This window comes from Fundulus heteroclitus, chromosome 12 (genome assembly GCF_011125445.2).
Source record: "Fundulus heteroclitus isolate FHET01 chromosome 12, MU-UCD_Fhet_4.1, whole genome shotgun sequence".
NCBI lineage: Eukaryota > Metazoa > Chordata > Actinopteri > Cyprinodontiformes > Fundulidae > Fundulus > Fundulus heteroclitus.
This window is the reverse complement of record NC_046372.1, coordinates 16,435,993-16,459,231: the sequence shown is the minus strand read 5'-3', so window position 1 is coordinate 16,459,231 and position 23,239 is coordinate 16,435,993. Positions and strand designations below refer to the sequence as shown.

Sequence of the window (23,239 nt, the reverse complement as noted above, 5' to 3'; positions counted from 1 at the left end):
TCTGTATTTATATGGATGTCATTAAAAACCTTGATAAGGGCGGTCTCTGTACTGTGGTGAGCACGGAAACCTGACTGGAAACCATCAAAGCGGCTGGTCGTTGTTAAGAAGGTGTTTAATTGTTGAAATACAACTTTTTCAATAATCTTACTGATAAAGGGGAGGTTTGAGATGGGCCTGTAGTTCTGGAGTAGAAGTTTGTCTAAATTGTTCTTTTTCAGCAGTGGTTTGATAATTGCTGTTTTTAGGGACTGGGGGAAAACACCTGACAGAAGGGACGCGTTTATTATCTGAGTCAAATCAGACGCTATTACAGGTAAAACTTTTTTAAAGAAAGCTGTGGGTAGAACATCAAGGCAGCTGGAGGAGGAACTTAACTGCTGAATGATCTGCTCTAAGCTTATGTGGTTTATTTCGCTGAAATGGGACATTTTGTCAGAAATAGTTCCAGCTGAATTAAGCATTGGTTCTGGTGTTGATATGGTAGTACAAAGTGATCCTCTAATTTTTAGGATTTTTTCAGTAAAGAAGTTAGCAAATTCGTTGCAGGCCCTGGTGGAGTGGAGTTCGGAAGTCACTGACACAGGAGGATTTGTTAGCCTGTCAACTGTGGAAAATAAGACATGAGCATTATTAATGTTTTTCTTGATGATCTCAGAGAAGAAAGATTCTCTTGCATTTTTCAGTTGTAAGTTATATCTGTAAAGTCTCTCTTTATAGATGTCGTAGTGAACTAGGAGTCTATTCTTTCTCCACCTGCGTTCAGCTTTTCGACATTCCCTTTTTTCACTTCTAACTGATGGAGCATTTCTCCAAGGAGATTTTTTCTTCCCGGGAAAAAACTTCACTTTGACTGGAGCAATGCAGTTAATGATGTCTGAGACTTTAGACTGAAAGTTATCTACTAGCTCATCTACTGAGTTGCAGCCCAAGGTTGAAGTATCAGAGTAAGCTTGAATAAAAGTTTCCGCGGCATTGTCCTTAAAGGTGCGTTTTCTTACGATGTCCCTTTGGCTAAATGAGTCGCTGGTAATTATGCTTTCAAAGGTAACAGAAAAGTGATCGGATAAGGCAACATCAGTTACATTGACCTGTGAAATCTTTAGACCTTTAGTGATGATCAAGTCTAAAATATGTCCCTGTTTGTGTGTTGGCTGTTTAACGTGTTGACTTAAACCAAAGTTTCTAAGTGTGTCACACAGTTCTTTTGCACTTCTGTCTTCAGGGTTGTCAACGTGAAAGTTGAAGTCTCCAACAATAATTAAACAGTCATAATCAACACATATCACAGACAGCAGGTCACTAAAATCATTAAAAAAGTTTGATGTGGACTTAGGAGGCCTGTACACATTCAGAAACATAGTTCGTACCGGGCCCTTTACCTGGAGAGCCAAATGTTCAAAAGAGTCAAATTTTCCTAAAAACACCTTTTTACACTTTAGTGAATCATTAAACAATGTTGCTACTCCTCCACCTTTCCTTTGCTGTCTGCTCTCACAAAGAAAACTGTAGTTTGGAGGAGTCGACTCCATCAGTATAGCTGCTTCACTAAATTCATGCAGCCATGTTTCTGTTAAAAACATTACATCAAGATCATTGTCAATAATGAAGTCATTAATTAAAAGGGATTTTCCTGACAGAGATCTAATATTTAATAAACCCAGTTTATATGACTTAGTGGTTGATGATGTCTCTGTGACAGGTTGCATCTGACAGTTTATGATTTTTAAGTATTTGTTCCTGTTTATCCTTTTGTTTTTCTTATTTCTGCCACGTATTATCACAGTATGTAGCAGGAAGATATATTGGAACAGTGATCAGACCATATGAAGGTGCAGATGGTACATAAAAACACAGAGACCTAAAATATTTTGTGCGGAAACATTTAAATGTGTTGGAATGGCCTAATCAATGTACAAACCCCAATTCGATTGAGAATCTGTGGTTAGTCTTGAAGATCGCTCTTTACAAGCAAAATCCATCCAACATGAAGGAGCTGGAGCAGTTTTGCCTTGAGGAATGGACAAAAATCCCAGTGGCAACATGTGGCAAACTCCTAGTGAATCATCCAAAGCCACTTGTAGCTGTTATTGCCACAAAAGGTGGCTTTATGAAGTACTGACTTTAAGAGGCTGTGAACAGTTATCCACACTGAAGTTTTCTGTTTACGTTGTGCAAAACAAGCACAAATGCCAAGGGGGTTGAATACTTTTGCAAGAGATTTTAATAACGTGTAAGTATAGTCTTGCATTGCTCTTTTAGAAAGTCCCTTTTATCAAACCATGTAGGATATACTATATCTTGCCTATTCTTCCATAAGCATTGACCTTTATTCAGTTAAATTAGAGTAAAACAGTCTTTTTACAGTATTTTACAGTGTTACCAATTTGTGTTAAATAGTATAATCTTAACGTTTCTAAAATTTACCTAGTTGTGTAAATTTCCCAGCTGGATATTGCTAAAGGCAGTTCTAGAAAAGTCTATCTAAAACAATATATACAGTATAAGACATATAATGGAACTTGATTATTAAGGGGTTTACATGTGAGAAGGCAAATTTTAAATTCTACTCTGGATTTAACAGGGAGCAAATCAGAGGAAGGTAAAATAGGAGAAATATATCTATTTTATATTTACATAAAAATTTTTCACTGCATTTTTGATTCAGCTGAACTGCATTTGTGGACTTCCTGATAGTAAATAATGTTCTAGCCTTGAAGTAACAAATGCATAGACAAATTTTTTAGCGTAGCTCCTGGACAGGATATTTTTACTTTTGACAATATTCCCAAAGGGAAAGAAGAAAACCAGAAAAATCTGGTTGATGTGGGATTTAAATTACACATCTTGTTCAAAATCAACACAAGGTTCTTTATTTCTGGGACCCAGTTTAATGCCTCCTAGATTAAATGATTGACTAAGCAGGTCCAAGCACGGCAAATTATGTTGTGTCTCAGTTTAAAAGCTGAAGCTTTAACGTAATCCAGGTTTTTATGTACTCAAGCTATCTGTAGTCTAAGTCACTGATCGGATTAATCAGAATTTGTACATAAATATAGTTAAATATCATCGGCATAACAGTCAAAGTTTATCCCATGTGGCCCTATAATTTTACTAATTGGAATTATACTTATAGTTAAGAGAATTGGCCCAAGCACTGAACCCTGTAGTACGCCACAGGTAACCTTGGGGTGTGAAGAGGATTTGTTTTTAACTTACATAAACAAACTGGAATCTGTCAGATAAATAAGACTTAAACCAGCCTGGTGTTGTTCCCTTGATCCATACAGCATGTTCAAGCCTTTCTAAGAGAATATTGTGATTGACTGTATCAAATACTGCCTGAGATCTAACAGGACAAGTACTGACACAACTCCTATGTTTTGTTGCCTAAACAAGAAAATCAGCCGCCAATAAAATCAAGTGCAGAAAGTTCTTTGATCCTTACTAAAGGCTGGTTCTCACGGCAGGAATTTCAAATAGTTGGCAGATTTTCACATCCTGAGAGACGCCACACGTAATGATAAAAATTTCACTCTGAACTCATGCTTGATACGATCGTCTGAATGTTCCTGAGTAAATCAACATGGATGATGAGGAAGAGTAATGGTTATAGTTTGTGGGACTGATTTTAACAGAGAAAAAAAACAACAAAAATAAAAGGCGTTGGTTAAAAGAGTGGAGACAGCACAACCGGGGGTTTTACATTTGCTGCAATATGATATGGAGGTGAGCTATTTTTTTTCTCAGAGTTTCTCTCACCTCGCTTTCTGATGCTATACATCACATTCAACAGCCTTCCTGCTAATTTTTGGTCGAGGAAGACCACACATGCTAGAATATCGGGGCAAGACAATCCAATATCTTGAATATCCCTAATTTGAGGTCGGAATGGTCCTGACGTTCTACCGACTGGACCCGATCACTCTTAACACACCAGACACTGCCGGAATATCTCTTAAGATTATATTAAGAGTCACACCAATAGTCAGAACCTGTCGAAAGGGGAAGATTGGGACAAAAATCTGGCTAAAAATCACGCTGTGTGAACCAACTTAAGATACAAAAAAGAACCTTAGTTTTAAATCAGGGGCATTTTTAGTGCTGAAATAATTAACAGGGCTAAAGATATTTGAAACTATCCCAGGTTTTGAAAGATTGATGCAATATATGCAACTTAATCCTTCCTCCTTTATCACTGCAATTTTCACATGTGTAAAGGCCATATAGGATGATTACATACAGAGAATGGGTCTTGGTAAGAGTTGGCCCAATATCCATCCATCCATCCATCCATCCATCCATCCATCCATCCATCTATCCATCCATCCATCCACCATCCCTCTCTTTTCTTCCACTTATTACCTCTGTAACTGGTCCAACTTTTTAACCCAGCGATTCCAAGGCTATAATAAATAATTTGTCCTTCCAATCATTTCTCAGTCTGCCAAAGGGAGGCACCCAGGAGGAAGCCTAATGAGACCCCCAAACCACCTCAGCTGACTTCTTTTGTTGCAGAGGAGCAGCCTCTCTATTTTGATCTCTCCCAGATGATAGTGCTCCTCACCCTGAACCTGATTCTGACCAACTCATTAAACTTATTCGGGCCCTGGAGCTTATTTCAGCCGCTTCTATTTGGGATCCCATTCTTTCTGTCATGAGCCTTGTCTCCAAAACTATGCTTTGTAGTTATGCCCATGAACACCCCAAAGAGGATCTGTGACAAGCTACGGCAATGAATCACCAACCTGAATCATTTACAGGCTCCACTTCAAGTCCAGAATTCAAACACAACTTCTGGTTTAGGCATAGAAAGACTTGATCCGATCTACTGTTTCTCTGCCAGCAGAAGTGTCACTCTTCATCAATAATCTAAGGTTCAACAACTGACTAGTGCTACTAACTACCGTGGAATAGACTTATCCAAGGTCTGTTCCTAAGTTAAGGCAAAGTTTTCCTCTCTGATATAGTTACTTTCTTGCCAAGCTTGTCTTTGCACTAAAAATCTCTACTCTTAATACTTAGTTATTTTTGTTCTGCTCATCGGGAGGTCACTAAGAGCCACAGGCAGTCCGCCTACCCACTAAGACAAAAACAGGATGTGCAGAAAGCCCTGACAAAACACACCACACAATCAAAGAGCAATTTTGCTTTCTCATACCTTATTAACAATTCAAATCAGAGCTGCATTAAGAAATCGACTGTAGATGGTCTTGTTACGGGATTTCATTTTTCCAGTGTTGTCTCTCTAAGCCTGCATTTTCAAGTCTGGCTGATCTCCCGCTGCCTCTGCAAACTGAGCAGGGTTTCCCTTCTCCTAACAGGATGTGTGTCTATGCTTATTTTCCTTCTGCTGGGCTGGAATTTATTGTTCAGCAGTTTAATTCAGTCTAGTCTCTTAGTTATTCAGAAAAAAACAAACTGAAAATGTGGATTTTAATGCAAACTTGCAGGCTGTGTTAGACCTAAAAACAAAAGCAATAAATTGTTTTAGGCTGTGCTGATTTTTTCTTGGTATGTGTTAAAAAAACAACAACTTTTGACCATACGCATGACTGCAAGTAGAGTCTAAGAGGCTGATATGATCATAGAAAATGTCCTAATCTGTTTGAAAGTCACAAGTCGCAAAGTTACCTTTGCCTTATTTTGCTTTAATAATTCAATTAAATTCAATTCAATTTATTTAGCGCCAATTCACAACACATTCTATCTAGAGGCACTTTACAAAGTCAAAATCAATCATATCATCCAGACAGATTGGTCAAAAAGAGTCTTGAGAAGCAGCATTCACTCCTGGAGAAGCATAGAGCCACAGTGGACAGTCGTCTGCATTGTTCATGTCTTTGCAGCAATCCCTCATACTGAGCATGCATGAAGCGACAGTGGAGAGGAAAACTCCCCTTTAACAGGAAGGAAAACCTCCAGCAGAGCCAGGCTCAGTGTGAGAGGCCATCTTCCTCGACCGACTAGAGAAGACAGAGCAGAGACACAAAAAGCACAGAAGCTTGGATAGTTTCTTTGGGATCATCGTCTTGTTGGAAAACCAAATTCATCCATTTTACCAAACCTGTTCTTGTCAAATGGAAGAAAATTAGTTAAAATTTTAAGATGACTTCAAGGTTCAAGTCTGTTACAAACTGGAAGTTGGAACATCAGTATCACAGTAACACATTGAAGCGAGTTTAATATCAACATGGATTGACACGGCCTTGAAACGCCGCTGAAATTTACAGTTGTCCACATTGAGTTTACACTTTGACAAGACCGATATTTGCGCTATTCGTCCTCACTAACAAGAAATATGTTAGTCAAGGTCAAGCTTTCAGAACTAAACTCGTTGTACCATCTATTGACCACGGTGGTGGCAGCTTCATGCTGAGAATGTCGTTGCTAGTGACCTTGGGCAAACCCAGAACATAAGGGAGGAACTATGCTTTTCTTCTGGCCTGGAAAAAAAACAAAACTTTGAATTCCTTAGAATGTGCTGGAGAATGTTATAGAAATATGTCAAGACTATGACCAGATCTTGGGTAAATATAAGTGGGTGGATAGACAGGTGGATTGACGGACGGACAGGAGGATAAAGCTGTTTGTAGTGTTACTATTCCACCCTATAGGAAATAAAAGATTTAAATAAATAATCAAAAGATCTAAACTGATGACATGCAGGCTTCATGCTATTCAATGATAGGTGGTCTAAATTTGACTCGAAGTCTACATCCTTTTCATGTTTAACCTGCTATCTGTCAAGGGCCCACAGGTGAGGCAAAAGGAGCCAATAGATTTTAGCCCAGGCTGACTGTTAAGGAGGTTTTAAGTGCATGCTATACACTAAGTAGTTGCTTCAAGCACAGACAAGTGTTATTTGGAATGCAGCAGAAACAAAGTCTGTTTCCTTTTAGACTGAAATGTGGGTTTAATTAAACCATTCCTCAAAGGTGTGAATCCAATTTGGAGCAATATACGTTGCACACAGCGCAGCAAGGTGTGAACATTACTCACATTTTCCTCCCATGAGATGCGGGTAGCAATTAAAATCTGTGGCAAGCTCCGCAGTATGTTTCTATGAGCTCAAGCTCCCGTCAGAGGAATCATCTTTAATCAGCAGACATTATCAGATAAAGCGAGATAACATTTCTGTCTGTGCACCTTACGTCTCCACTGCCGTCCCCTCTGGGGACCTGTTCAGCTTCTGTTTGCTGGGATTGTCTTAATTAAGACTTGATGTAAGGATTACATAATATCCTGCAATCCCTAAAGCATGTGACCCTATATGGGGAGACTTGAATGCAGCCTTTTTGCATTAGGTTTTTCCATTAGTCTGGTTCTAATGCTGTAAATTCCCAGTAATGCTTCACGACACATTTAATATCACTTTAGTTCCTGCATTCTAATTGTTTTCAGTTTATGCTTTGATGCTGATAAGAGACGTGAAAGACTGAACAAAGCCTTTTTCCTCAAATCTGTGCCTCAATGTCCTTTGAATGAGTGCAACGCAGCATGCAGAGTCGTTTTGTACTTTGTTTAGGATTTGCCTCCATCCAAGAGATTAGATTGGAAATTAATTCAATTCAATTCAATTTTATTTATATAGCGGCAATTCATGAAACATGTCATCTCAAGACACTTTACAAAGTCAAATTCAATTAGATTATACAGATTGGGTCAGATTATACAGATTGGTCAAAAATTTCCTATATAAGAGAACCAAATTCATCAAAGTCCCGACAAGCAGCATTCACTCCTGGAGAAGCATAGAGCCACAGGGAGAGTCGTCTGCATTGCCCATGGCTTTGCAGCAATCCCTCATGAAATTAAATAACTACCATTACCTATTTCAAATCCCACCCAAAACTGACTGGCTTCTCTTTCCTGTTTTCGTTGCAGATGTGGATATCCTGCAGCAGCTTGGGCTTTTCGGGCGAAGGACGTCTCCAGCAGGCGCTCGCTCCATACCCACTGGCGTCATCCCCTTCAAGTCGGGCGTCATCCTCACTCCGAGGACGCGCCTCCAGGTGCCTCTCCGTACCATCATCCCTGCCCACTACAACGCCACCAGCCTCCTCCTGATCCTCAGCCTCTCTGTTCACCGCTTCAACAGCGCCTTCCTTTTCTCAGTTCTGTCTAAGAGAAAGAAGGTGCAGCTCGGGGTGCAGTTCACACCGGGGAACGTCTTGGTGCACGTGGGACACAAGAGCTCTGCGAGTTTTGACTACAACGTCTACGACGGCCGGTGGCATGATTTTGCCGTGGATATTCGAGGCCGTCGTGTGTTTTTGCACACAGCCTGCGGTACGAAAAGCTTGCATGCTCATTTGTCCTCCAAAAAAGGCGGGACCCTGGATCCAGAGGGCTCCTTCCTGCTGGGCAAAATGAACCACAACTCAGTGGCATTTGAGGGTGCAATCTGTCAATTTGACATTTATCCCTCGGCCGAGGCAGCTCATAACTATTGCGATTACATTAAGAAACACTGCAGAGAAGCCGACACGTTTCGGCCTGTGTTTCCATCCATGCTACCTCAAATTTCAGGCCCAGTTGTTACTTTCACTGATAGAACTTTGCTGTCCCTGACAGAGAGATCCAAAAAGGCAGAGGAGCCATCGTCAGTTCCGAGGACTACAATAATTCACCCAGCTGACCAGTTGCTAATGCTGAACAAGACGTCTTTAGCTGCAGAATATGCTGCAGCGCCTGTTTCTCCACTAGTTACTGCAGGATTGGAAAACCCTCCCAGATTTTCAGCTCCAACTGTTACTACATCTCTTCAGATCATGAATCCGCCAGATCCAAAACACGTCAGCCGAAACACAATGCAGAGGGATAGTGAGTCTGGGGGAGCTTTACTTGTACCCGTTTCCATCGGACCATCAGCAACGAAGCCAAGCCTCAGGGACACGGTTGTTCCCACACAAGGGTCTCCTTCTAACACCTACGTTCCCCATAAAAAGGAGTTGACCACAGAAGCTGCGAAGAAACCTGAGCCAGAAGTGACCGGTGATTTCAAACCAACCGCACTCCCCGCAGTGACTCCCGCTGCGACAGACGGCGTTCAGACATTTGACCTGGAGCCGACCCAGTTCTCGCTGCTCGCTGGACCACCTGGGCTAAAGGGAGAACCAGGACCACCGGTGAGTGGTAAATGACGACTCAGAACCTGTGACAGAGGTTTCTGAGTGGACGCATGCACGTTTGGTGTGGTGTGGTGCAGTTTTTAATCAGGGGTGTTAGAACTGCAGCAGCTCCAGAGTTTTGTGCTGAACTTTTCTGGGTTACAGTCGCGGATCAGAAGTTACAAGTGTTGGCTTGTAATTTTTTCTTTGCGCATTACGTGTCGGTGTCTGCAAAAGCTGCTGACTCGGATAATGTAACCACCTAACTGCGTGGTTTAGCGATCTTGGCAGTGTGGCTTTTGTTAACGGTGGAGAGTTTTTGACTTGCCTTGTTTTTTTTCCAAGTAGCCTGTCAGGCATACATGGGGTGTTAGATGTTTGCTTTGGTGCTCGTTAATGTGTGATCATTTCTTTTAACAGCTGCGGAATTGATAGCTTTTTGAAACTTATTTAGTGGTGTGAATGGCAGTGAGGTGTAAGATTCCTCTGAGGTGACGTGTGAGTCCTCAGAGAGTGAAAACCTCTCAAACAGGACAAAAAGGTTTGAGGGATCAAGCACTATTACATAATTAGCTGTTCAAAATATGTATTTAGGGATCTCAAGTAGCCTCCGCATTTTTGAGACTATTCAGGTTATGCTGTAGTAGCAAAATCTTGTCATTTCAGTTTGTGTTGAATACATATTTACTGAATGGGGAAAAGTTACAACAATAGAAAAAAATATAGAAATAATATATAAATTATTATTAGAAATTAGAAATTAACTGGAGCATTTTTCTAATTTCATTTAAATGTATGTTTAAGGTAATCAGAATGTCATGAAAGGTTTAATTAACAACTACATGTTTCCTTGGAGTGAAAATAAAACATAATAAAGAGGCCCATTTCTTTTAGCCATCACAGATGTCATTCGAATAAAGCACGAGTCAGGAATTATTTTTAACAAGGCTCCTCACCCAAACACGTCCATCATTGTCAGAGCAATGATTAATATGGTTTTCTATCCCCGACATACCCTCGGAAGAATGGTTAAGGAGGCAGCTACAGCAAAAAGCAGCCTCTTTGGGTCACCAAGTGTCAGTAACAACCATCAGACTATCAGTATGCAAATAAGTTGTTTTGCCAAGATATTTGCTTTTTGGCTCAACATCAAACCCTTGTTGGGTCAAGTGTGAAGCAAACAGTAGATTTGTAGAAAACACAACGTACTCCTGCCAAAGTATGGGGGAGGATGCCGTGGGATTGTTTCTCATCTGAATACCTTACTCTCATTAGAGTCCAAAACATGATGAACTTGAAATACCAGGAGCTTTTTTTTTTTTTGCTTATTAAAATGTTGTTAGATTATGCCAGAAAACCATAATGGGTCATCATTGGGTCAATTTTCTTCTATGATCAAATCAGTCATTAGATTTAAATCCTTTAGAAAACCTACAGGCAAGATGAAGAAAAGTAATTAGACCAGGGGTGATTAAAGTGCGTCCAGCGAGTTATTTACTATATACTGAAGGATTTTATTGGGTCCACAAAGGCAGTTTAAGAACGGTACAATGGCTGTCAATCCAGATGGACACTAAAAAAAAACAAAAAAACATTTAGGGTGAAATTTTCACTGACAAATTCTAGTCTTTAAATGTAAAATCTTAGGTACAATTGAAATTATTCACCCTGCATGATTTTTGCTTTAATTTAAATTTCAGAATAAGGACCACCCACACCTTCAGTGGTTTTTATTCAAAAGCAGGCTTGGGTGCACCAGTTTATTTACCTTGGCAAAGTACAGTGAGCCTTTTTGCGAGAAAGAAAGGGACCATGTTTTGTTGTTTTTTGCTTAGAGTGAACAAAAAAGCTTTTTAGATCATGAAAATAGAAACAGCTTGACCATGAAAGTTTAGAAAATTTAAGAATTTTCAAGGCAAAAGGTGGGAAATCTTTTTTATGTGTCAGATTCCTTTTATGCAAAAAAACAAAACAGACTTTACTCCTTTTACTGAAATAATGCATGTTTTGTTTGCCGTTGAACAGGCAAGACAATAATGTTAAATGTGATAATTTTTTTATCACAATTTTTTTGTGGGCTATAATTTCAACATAATGATTTTAGCACACATGACAAAACATTTCACATATCTGTATTAGAGAAAACATTGGACTTTAAAATTATACTACTAAAATAAATTAATTTTATACATTTATAAGGGCTGCTATTAAATGTAGAGTGCTCTGTGATACAATAAATTATTTGGGATATACAATGGTCTGTAAATGTATTGACCCCCACTGGCGTTTTTAATTTTTTGTTGCCTCACAACATAGAATAAAAATTCTTTGAGAGTTTACACCATTTCGTTTACAGAACATTTCTGCAACACTCACAATGCTTTTTTTTTTTATTGTGGAGCAAACAACAAAAAGGACAACATGACAGAAAACTTCAGTGTGCATAACTGTTCACCCCCCTCAAAGTAAGTACTTTATCGAGCCACATTTCCCGGCAAATTTTTCAGTCAGCTGCAAGTTGCTTTGGATGCATCTCTATGAGCTCTTGCCACTGCGATTTTTGCCCATTCCTCAAAGCAAAATTACTCCGGCTCCATCCTGTTGGATCGGTTTCGCTTCTGAATAGCAATCTTCAGGTCAAATTGCAGATTCTCACTAGGACTGAGGTCTGAACTTTGACTAGGCTATTCCAACATATTTAAATGATTCCCCTTAAACTACTCAAGTGTTGCTTTAGCAGGAGGTTTCCTGTCATTGTCCTGCTGAAAGGGGAACCTTCGTCCTAGGCTCAAAATCAGAGGCAGACTGACACAGGTTCTGCTGAGGAATATCCCTCTATTTTGGACCATCCTTCCACGTTCCCAGCCCCTGCTGCTGAAAAACATCCCCACAGCATGATGCAGCCACCACCATGCTTCATTGTGGGGATGCTGTTCTTGGGGTGATGGGATGTGTTGGGTTTGTGCCAGACAGTGTTTTCCTCAGTGGCTGAAAAGTTCCATTTTAGTCTCCTCTGACCAGAACATCATCCTCCATGCATTTGGGGAGTTGCCCATGTACCTTTTAGCACGTGACTTTATGTTTCTAACACTAAGTAATGGCTTTTTTCTGGCTTCTCTCCCATAAAGCCCAGCTCTATAGAGGGTATTGGTTATTGTGGGGCTATGGACAGGTCCTCTAGGGGTTACCTTCAGGGTTACCTTTGGTTTCCGTGCTGCCTCTCTGATTAATGCCCTCTTTGTTCGGTCTGTGAGTTTTGGTGCCGGGCTTTGTCTTGGCAGGTTTGTTGTGGTACCATTAGCTTTCTATTTGAAGATGATGGATTTTATGGCACCTCGGGAGAACACCAAACACTTGGATATTTTTGATAACCCCACCCTGAGTTGTACTTCTCAGCAACTTTGTCCCTGACTTGTTTAGAGTGCTCCCTGCTCTTCATGGTGAGCAGCCTCTGGGGCCTTTCAGAAAAACGGTCTATTCTGACAGATCATGTGACACTAAGATTTGACACATGGTGGACTTCATTTCACTAATTATGTGACTTTTGAAGACAACTGGTTGCACCAGAGTGTTTTAGAGGCTTTATAGCAAAGGGGCTGGATGCATTAAGCACATGCCTATTTACTGTATTTTATTTTGATTTATTTTTATAAATATATCTCTCATTTTACTCCACCATATAAGACTACTTGTCCAGATCCATTGCATAGAGCAAATACATTTAAATCACCGGTTTAAATGTGAGTAAACGGGTAAAAAGCCAATGGGGTGAGAACTTTTGCAAGTCACTATACAACAACATTAAAGCTCGTAAAGGGTTTCACTCATATGTAAACTGACCCAATATTATTAATGTTTTTGGAAAAGGATAAAACCTTTACTTTGCATCATGAAGTGGTGAGTTAAAGTCCAGACATGTGCCATCTTAATAAGCTTTTTGTAAATGTGCTTAATTATGAATATACAAGGTTAGAGGTATTTGTGATTGTGAGCTGGATCTGCATTGCAAGCAAATGATTAATGGTGTATTCCTTTTTGAGTCTTGTTTACTACTGAAAATGCTCTAAGCAATGTCACAGTCACCCAGTCACACATATCGACACGGATCTACCACACACACACACACACACACACACACACACACACTGACTGACTGAGGCATTAAGGAGCACAGTATCTGGTCAAGGACATTTATACATGTGCAGTGGGGACGCCGGTGATTGGATCCTTAACCCAGTTAACAGACAATCGCTCCTTTACCTGGACCACAGAGGAACCCTTTGATTGTAAAAGATAGTTGCCAGGTCAAATCCCAAATCAGATTTTACCCAGAATGTCTTCAGCAGTGTCCTCGCATCATGTTTTCCTTCTCTGGAGAGCATTCAAGGCAGGCACTTGTGGTCAATATTGGAGCAGTGAAGCTATTAAGATGTAGGAGGACATAGCAGGATTCTTTCCATTAGAGAAATCTAAACTTAAATCAAGAGGATAAATTATCAGAGTAGTATTGGTTTTCAGTACCTTTTCTTCAATATTGTATTGCAAAGGTCAGGTGCACAACTTGTGCACCAAGACGAGGGCAAAAATACTGGCTGTAAAACTTAGCAAACCTTAAAATAAAGAGTTTATTTGAAAAACATTTCCTTTCTCCTTATTATGGCGCCAACAGATTGGACAAATGGCAGTAATGTAACATGTTGGGGAAGGAAAAAAGGAATTTTTTTTTTTTTGGAGAAATATGATAACCCTGGGGATAACAGTGTCTTAACAACTGCTGGAAATATCTCTAGCCGGAAATGGTTAGAAGGATCAGTGCAACAACACAGCCAGCTTCTCATGACATGAGACACAGTATTTGGTTCACTAGAATAAAAAAAGAATACATTTTAGCAACATTTTCGGGAAAACCAACAATGCGGCCAGGTAAAAGATTTCAAAGAAGTGGGGGTTTCTTAGATGCCATAGCTGAGTATTATCGGCATGCCCAACAAGAGGTCTTTCTTCGCTAACTATGTCAACACAACAGGACTACTCAAGTAAACCAACTTCCCTTCTTACTTCAAAATAAAAGTCTCAAACGTAGATATGAAATGTTAAGCTATAAGTACTCACCTTCATATTGTGGGCTCATAATAATAGCTTATACTTATTTCACAAAATTAAATCACATGATGACAACCGCTGGATGTCACTGCAAAACAGACTTTCTTCCGTCAAGCAACATTTTGGCACTTTACCATCATGGCATCTTATAGCCTGGTTTGGATCTGTCAAAAGGGAGGGAAGGGCTCATTCAAGGCTCTGTGAAGGCTGGACCACGCTGTCCGATCCAAGTCAAGAGGGACTACAGCTCAAAATGACTAAAAAGTTGATGATGTTGCAACAGAAAGTTGTCCCTGCAGAATGCGACCAAGTTTGTTGTTATTGGGGGCTGGTGAAAGATCCCATACTGATCATTTGACTGACTGTCAAAACTGAGTCCAGCTGGTGCATGTCCATCAGAACTGGACCAAGGAGCAATAGAAGATGGAGTCATTATCTTATAATTCATGATTTCTTTTAAAATGTTTTGTATCTCTGAGCCTTCATGCTTTGTCTATTTGATGAAAGGAACATGTTTGTGTAAACTGTAAAAGAAAGGCAAGTTGGAGGGGGGCGCTTAAGAGCTCTGGGCACTTTTCTCCTGAAAAAAAACCCAGAATCCTTTCATTCATGTGAATGAAAACCAACCTAAATAGTGTTGCAGATAAATATTATTTCACAGAAACAATGTTAACTGACTGCGATGAAGTTTGAGGAGGTAAATGATCTTATAAAGTCTCTAAACATGCCATCTACAAAATCATGTGTAATCTAAAGAAACCCCACCCAGCACCTTTGGCTATCTAACCGATATGCAGACAACCCGTTCGTGACCTTCAGAGGTTTGCTGGAGTTCCTGAATTGCCAAATTCTCTCTTGCAAGTCAATAAGAACCTTTGGCAGATGGTTAAACTTTTACTGCAAATGTCTCTTACAAAGTGTAGGAGTTTGTATAAGTTCATCTGGCTGCAGCAGTGGCCCTGACCTGACTGCAGCTTACGTTCCTTATCACGTGCAGATCGGCTGATGGTTGCAAGCCACAGGATCTAAAGTTTGCTAAAAGCCTTTTGTCTAGTTAGGCCATTTCCTGGTTAATTATAAGCAAACACTGGTTCCTTTCCTAGCCAGGAAACATTACTCAGTGTTTTTGGAATCATTACATAAGCCCAGAAGACCGAATCAAGTTATTTTGTTGGCCCGTTTCCCTCTTTTTAGTCAGACTTCTTCAGCTGTGAGAAAGTAAGTTACAATCCCAAGATATCAAACAAAATCAGGTTCCACAGACTTGACCCCTCATTAAATCTGACCTTTCAGAGCTTTGCTAATCCATGTGTGAAATTGTTTTAAAGCTAGCTGATGCTTGTAATTAATGTGATTGGTTGTGGCTGGAACCAGCAGCGACTGCCCTGCCAGCACAATGACTCAGACTTACAGTCAATGCACTGCTGTGGTTCTCAGCTGAAATAAGGCTGGCTGGGGGAGGACCTGTATCAGTTTTTAACCATCTGCCCTGGCAGCAACGCAGTGACTGCAAAGTTATACTTACCTACTGTCACCAAATGAGTGATCAAGGGAAAAAGAAGATAAGATTTAACTGAGTAAATGTCTGTCTTGTACGCCTTCGTTTCATTTTTCTCTCCTGACGTGGCTAAAGGCAGCAGCTTTAATTTTGTCTTTTTGTATTTATAGACCTGATTCATTTCTACTCCTGACTGTCTTTAATCATTTCTTTTCAGGGTCCCCAAGGATTTCCAGGCCTGTCAGGAAAACCGGGAAAAAGGGGCCCCAGAGTAAGTATATGACATGCGTAGGTGTCAGGTTTGTAGCTTGCAGAATAATTCACACCCTTGAATGTTTTTGCGCCACAACCCAGCGAATGCCCTATGCGTTCAGCCCGAATCGCCCTCTCATGAACTGAATATCCAGCCTATAGATCTGTGGTCTCAAACTCCAGTCCTCAACCTTTAGTTGCATCTCTGCTTCAACACACTTGACTCCAATAGGAGCTCATAAGCAGAGCTCTGCAGAGCTGGACTGCTTGCTAGTGAGGTTGTTTAGCCATTTGATTCCGACGTGTAGGGCAAAGGACACATCTAAAAGTTGCAGGACACCGGCCCTCCAGGATTTGCGTTTGAGACCACTGCTATAGAGGCAACGGCAGTAATTAGAGGACAAGTCATTTTACACGTCGGGTAATTGTAAGGGCATGTTCAGGAAAGAAAACGAATAATACTTAACTGCTTGTTTGTTAAAGGTGCACTGTGCAACTTTAATCATCGTTTATTAAAGGTACACCATGGACCTTTAATAAACAATTAGGATGATAATGAAATATGAAAGAAGCTGAAATTCATGTCATATGATCTCTTTTATGGGTGGATACAAGGAGCCTCGGAACACCTTTGGAGGTTGTTTCAAAACCTAAACCTGCGTTAAACTTCTCCTTGATCTGTCTGCTGTGTTCCCCATGTTTCATGATGCTGTTTGTGTCATGAACCAGAGACAGGGGGACCCAGTATTCAACCAGACAAGCAGAGGTTAGGTTAAAGATAATTTATTAACAAAATGCAAAAGCCAAAACGGGGATCAAGACAAAAATGGGAAGACTGCATCCAATAACAAAAAGGCAGTTACAGACAAAACTATATGCAAAAACAGGGGACAGGCTAACTCAAATATCTAGAAGCAAACAGGGTCAGAAGAACAGGCAAACAGAAAGCATTGAAAGCTGAACTTAACTCACCAACTGGACACAGAAAAAACAAACAATGATGTGGCAGATTGCAGGGGGCAGAGGCAGGTATAAGTAAGGGAGTGATCAGGTGAATGGAGTGAAACTAATTACTGACATGGGTGGAGCTAATCGGGAACAGGGAAGTGCTTGGGAGTAAACTGAAGCCGATTGGATGGTGACTGGTGAAGGGGAGTGACAGGAAGACAAAAGAATGCTGGCAGGTGAACTGAACTTAGACTGGTGACAGAAATGGTCTGAGCAGGCCGGATAAACTTATAACCTAAAACAAAATCAAACACTAAGACAGAACCTAAAATAGAAACTGAACTTAAGGCAGGAGAGTGAAGTAATTGATCAAATAACAAACAAAAACCATAACCAAACCCAAATCATGACAGTTTGTTCATCAGTGGTCTTTAACAAACAACTGAGGCCTTCACATAACAGCTGTTTGTAATGAGATTAAAATACACACGTATGGACTCTGTTTAGTAAGAGGAGGGCTTCCAAATGCAATTGTATTTAGAGGTATCAGAGTAAACGGGGTTGATTATACATGCTTTCAGCTTAACAATTATGTGCTATGTGTTGTTCTGTCAGATAAAATACCAACGAAACATAATGAAATGTGAGGGCTGCAACGTGACAAACTGTGAAAAAAGGACACAGATTGTCTTTTTCAAAGCATTACACCTTCAGAGACATTTCCATTTCCTCTTCTTAATGCTTGAATATTTTCTACATTCTCTAATTCCTGTGATGCTTTCATCAAAGCAAAATGACACCCATTAATTGAACACTGACACAGAAAACTTTTTAGTAATCCGCTTTTAATCACACTGAACATGCAGAAGCCTCTTTGAAGTGTGGAGAATTACTTAGCCAGGCGTTCGTTTGCTTTGGCTCTGGGTTTGTTCAAGCTGCGCTTCACTGCTGCCAAGGTCAGTTTGTAAAGTTGAAGTGCAAACAACCGCAATCTACAGATCTCTGGGTGGCTGGTATATAAAAATGATACAACGTGCAACATAGGTGCATGAAGGGGAGTGGATGTGGAAAACAGTGCCATTACCAGTGTGTATTTACATTTCAGATCCAGCCATTTATATCCCAAAAATAAACATTGGCAACACTAAATTAAAATACAGCCACTATGTTTTAATGTAGGAATACTTATCATTTATTGGGCCTGTTTCCAGTCCTGTAGTCAAATGTCTCATATTTAAATTCACAGCTGCTAGAACCAAATCGTATTAAACAACCAAAACATCTGAAACTACATTACATTAAGCTGATGTTTTAACCTGGTAGACCCAGCAGCCCTATCAAAGGCACTTTTCTGATTTTTTTCTCCAAATCCTTAAATCTGAATAAAATCACGTTTTATTCAACAAACTTTATTAAAATCTCTGTACAGTGCTTTGTAATTGCTCTGTCTGAAACATGCTTAATGAATATATTTTACTTACCTACCTACTTACTTTTTTACCCATTTACTTACTTATTTACCTATTTAATAACTTGCATACTTACTTGCTTACCTATTTACTTACTTACTTATTTACTATATACTTACCTACTTACGCATGTACTTACGGTAACAAACCTAGAACAAAAAATGTTCATTTAATCCACTGAATTTGGGACTGCTGAGCTTAATAGGAAATATCAAATATACTTTACTTACCTACCTATTTAATTACTTACTTACCTATTTACCTACTTATTTATCTATTTACTTACTTACTTAAGTACTTACTTACAGTGACAAATCTAGAACAAAAAAAGGTTAATTTACTCCACTGAATTTGGGACTGCTGAGCTTAATAGGAAATATAAAATATACTTTACTTACCTATTTACTTACTTACTTACTTACTTACTTACTTACTTACGTACCTACTTACAATTACAAACCTAGAAAAAAAGGGTTACATTCCTCCCCTGAATTTGGGACATCTGAGCTTAATAGGAACAAGTAAAATGAAATAAAAAGATGGCCCGATTAATCCAAATAGACTCTGTTAACAATATTTATTTTTATCTTGATGTCTCACTCTAAACCAGCCCTTATCATTGGAATTAAGTTAAGCAAAAGTTAAGCTCTGTACTTCAAGGGTAAGATGTCAGCTTGCTCGTTTGCAGAGCTTCTGATGGAGCCTGCCTGCAGAGCACTTGCCCTGCTGGGATTTATGTCTGTGTGCTACCTGCTGCAGCCCTGCAGTGGGGCCTCAGAGGTGGGTTGTGGGAACCCAATCTCTTTATTCAAGGAAGAAAGAAAGCTTTGTCCCCATCTTATTGAAGGCATTTAAAACCCTGTCTGGAGCTCAGTAGCTCTGCGTAGTATACACCAAAATCTATAGAGTTCATTCATCAACGAGCTTCTGAAGTTCAACAAGTCATGCCGGCTCAGAATCCAAGGGTGTAGTTTAGTTTTCTTTTTTTAACAGTTTTTTTTTTTACTGTGTGAAATACCCTGAATAATTCACATGATTAGGGGTAAAGGCTCCACATATAATCTCCAGAAACGCACAAGTGGACTTTGGAATAGCAGTAGCATTTGCCTGATTTGATTTTTAAAGTTTATGCTTAGTGAATGGACAACAGGGCTCCTTCATTTTCTCTATTTTGTATAATTTGGTTAAAAAGATTAAAGAAACAGATGCAAAATCAATTTAACAAAATTGGCTCAATCAATTTAAAAAAAAGAGCCAACAGGTAAGCATGTTGACTGAATGAGGTTTGATTCTCTGAGAAATACAGCCTGGGCTGAGTTTTGCAGTCAAAACGGGCCTAACAGGGGAAAATAGTACACACCATGATTCAATAGCTTGTAGAACCACAATCAGGCGTACCTTGAAGTTGTCATTTTTTATAATACCTCGTCACATTTGCATACTGCAATGAAGACGTTATAGCTAACAACATTGTTTCAGTTTCTGAACTCTCTCATAGGGTCCCAGCACAGCATCCTAATCAGGCTGAGGTCTGAAGCATTGCTGCACTTTGATTAAATTCTAGTCCAGCAATTCTTATTCTTACCTAAACTACTTTCAGTTCTTACTCTATAATACTATGGCATATAGACTACAGACGTGGTAGTAAGATAATTAACTGGAAGCTGCAAGGGCCCTGTGGCTCAAAAATACAATTTTAAGTCATCACCCATCTGCCGCCACACATGGCAGTTGGTATGAGGCATTGGTGCTGACATGCTGTCTACATTTTCTCCAAACATGGTGCTGCGCAATATGGCCAACCTTTTCTACTCCAAGTGTTGTGGTTCATTGAGGTGTACCTTTGCAGACATTTCTGGTCAAAACATCAGTAAAACCTTAAGGTTCACACAGAGCTTGCTTCTAAAAGGAAGTGTGGTACTACAGATTTAGAATCTAGCTGCTGGGGTGAATTTAAAGCAACCCTGTGTAAGTTTTGACCCAAGTAGTAGCTTAATTGGAGATGTATTAGATTATTTTTCAGATCAATATACAGCACTTGGCGCATATGGATGCTCAGTGCAGGCTGCACTTCTCAAAAACCCGCCAATGTAACTTGAGAGTTGTGGATTCGGCTCTGAATGGGTTACGTGACCTAAAGCTTCCCTTAAACACCAAAGCTAGCTTTACATGCTTCTACGTTTCTCATGCTCGAGTCAAAGCTTTTAATGGCCATTGTTATTATTACAAAACACAGTAAATATGGTTCACAAACCAGCATGTCAGCTCATCTCCTCTGTTAAAGTTGCTGCAACCTTTCATAATCAGATGACTGAGCCTGTTCTCTGCTCCTTCGTTCTCTTTCACGCCTCCTGGAGCTCCCCCTCCTTCTCCCTCTCCCTCTGGCTCTGCCTCATCCTCTCCCTCTATGTACCAATGGGAGACGGTGCACATACTCTATAAGGGTAAATGTGGCCTTTTCTTTACAAGAAACCCAATGACTTTTCAAGCTGTTGATTCAAATTGGTCTGCTATCAGATTCCAAAACATGGAGACTGTTTAATTTTGCGACGGTGCATTGTTGCCGGTGGCCTTCAGCGGCTCTTTTCCTGATAGTTACAGGTCTTGTGTCCCCTAGTGACTAAAACTTACATTGTATTACTGTAAGGATTTTATAGCTGAAACGAGTTGTAATAAATATACATTTAAAGTGAATAGCACCATAATCCACTTATGATTCTTATAGCGTTAATGAAGATTAGATGCTTCAAGCAGTTAGGAATGTTTGTTATGAATTTTATCACCCTCAGCATTTTCTGATGTTCAAAGAGAAATTCCAGTCTGCAGCAGACCATGACCTCATTTCAGCTCCTCTTTCTAGGCTGGATGCTGAACAGAGTGCAGGGAGGTGGAAACTAAGCAAACGATTCAAAATTATTGACAAACTATAATTAAAAATGCTTCACATGTCCGGAAAGCTGCAGGCGATCTCACTCATCATAATAGCTCAAGCAGCTGGAGTCACAAAGCGCCGTTAGGAGTGTTACCTCTCTGACAGCAGGGTGTCATGTCTGACTGGTCAGACGGTCTCACCGCTGCTTCCACCTAGCAGCAGCCCTAACTTGCAAAACATCCACGTTCCTCGGTGCAGCTATAAGCCTGCAGAGAGCCAAAGTTTAGCCGGCCCTGTAGGGAAGGCTTGAGAGTGGATCAAAGGAGGCTTTGTGCCGGGAAAGTGACCTGCCAGCATGCAGTCGGGACGTGACGCAGAGTTCCTGCCAACCCGGAGACATTTGCATAAATGTCTTGAGAATGATTGACATTACATGATATGAAATACTGTCAATGGAGGCTTGAGCCTCGGCAGCACTGTTCTGCCACTGTTTGGTTGATGAAAAAAAAAAAAAAAAAACTAAACTGATAAATGAATCTCATGTGTTGGCTTGCTGTAGCAGTCCCTCGGGGATCTCTGTCATCATTATTGACTGCGACTTTTTTCACTGACGCTTGAGCTTAAGCTAACTCGGAGCACATTTGGAGTTGAAACAACATTTTAGGGGCTTACAAAAGAGTTAAGCATCACTATAAACAATTCATGCTACCGATTAATAGCACAGACTAGTCTTTAGATATGAAATATAAAATGTTCTCAACATTCCACCACTTTCTGAACATAAATGCTCTGTACTCCAGAAGAGATGTCTGCTGGTATCAACATGTGGTGTCTCTGGCCAGCAGATATTACTGTTGGTCCAGTCGGAGAGATTTATTTCACATTTCCAGCTGTAGAAGCAGATGTTTTCTTTTGAAAAATGTATGAAATAAAAACATCATTGTTATTTATTATGAAAATCACTACAATGATGAAAAGTTAAGTAAGCACAGTTAGATCGTCAGCTGTTAAATAAAAAGAAAGATTATACTTCTATTAGATCAACCAAGAAAAATAAACAAGGATTATTATAAAAAACAATGTCAAAATGCAGGCAAAATTGCACTGATGTCCTGATTATTAAATCAGAGGAGATGGTCTGCATCCTGAAATAGCTCTTGTAAAAGTTAGATTAAGTAAAAGTAAGAGCAAAGTGCCAGGAACCTGGCTATCCCATCGGTGAGCTGAAGGAGCTTTTGGTGGAGGAAGCTCACAAACAGAATCCTGTTTATGCCCTTTGGTATTTGAGGTGGTGCAGGATGAAGTGTAGTCTCAAGTTGATGGCATCGTCTGCTGACCTGTTTGCCTGGGAAGAAAATGTGGGCTCTCAGAGGAAGCCCTTCAGATGGCTCAATGCCACTCATTCAAAGGATTTAATCACTACAAACGTCAGGTTGACAGGTCTCTCCAAAAAAGTTAAAAAAACAAAACAACTGGACTTTTTTTTCCCCGAAGTCTGAAGAAGTTTCGCTTCCTATCCAGAAAGCCTTCTCAATTCAAAATGTCTGGAGTAGTGTTGAGTTCCAAGCTTTATAGTACTGCCCAACAAAGGCCTTGTTATGGTTTAGATAACATGCACATTGAACTGAAACAGGTTCACCCCGTTAGTAATGGGGAGTCGTTAAGGTCATTGTTGGCCCAATAACAGGGTTCTGTCACGGTCTGGGCCCTTTACTGCAACCCGCAACGCTCCGCTGCATGAATCCATCCTGAAACAGCAAAACAACATACAAACATGTGTTCTTTGTTGTCCATGAGTTAATGTTTCAATCAATTTTTAATTGGTACAAGAGCAGCATATAGTTTTCACAAGCCTAGACGGGGCTCTTGCGGCTGTAGACGGCAAAGTTTACTACTTGGCTCGTGTTGGTTAGTATTAATTACCATTTAAAATTGATATATAAGTCACACGTGACTATAAGTCGCAGAATCTATGGAAAAAGTA

At 40.0% G+C, this 23,239-nt stretch overlaps 1 protein-coding gene across 1 annotated transcript in view; it reads left to right on the top strand.

Moving 5' to 3' along the window:
- LOC118564727 (collagen alpha-1(XXVII) chain B-like) overlaps nt 1-23,239 on the top strand; it is a 43,187-nt gene that overhangs the window by 5,445 nt on the left and 14,503 nt on the right. The window contains exons 3-4 of the mRNA XM_036143568.1: nt 7,888-9,131; nt 15,932-15,985. Of these exons, the coding sequence (XP_035999461.1) occupies nt 7,888-9,131; nt 15,932-15,985 (1,298 nt within the window). The remainder of the gene's footprint in view (nt 1-7,887; nt 9,132-15,931; nt 15,986-23,239) is intronic.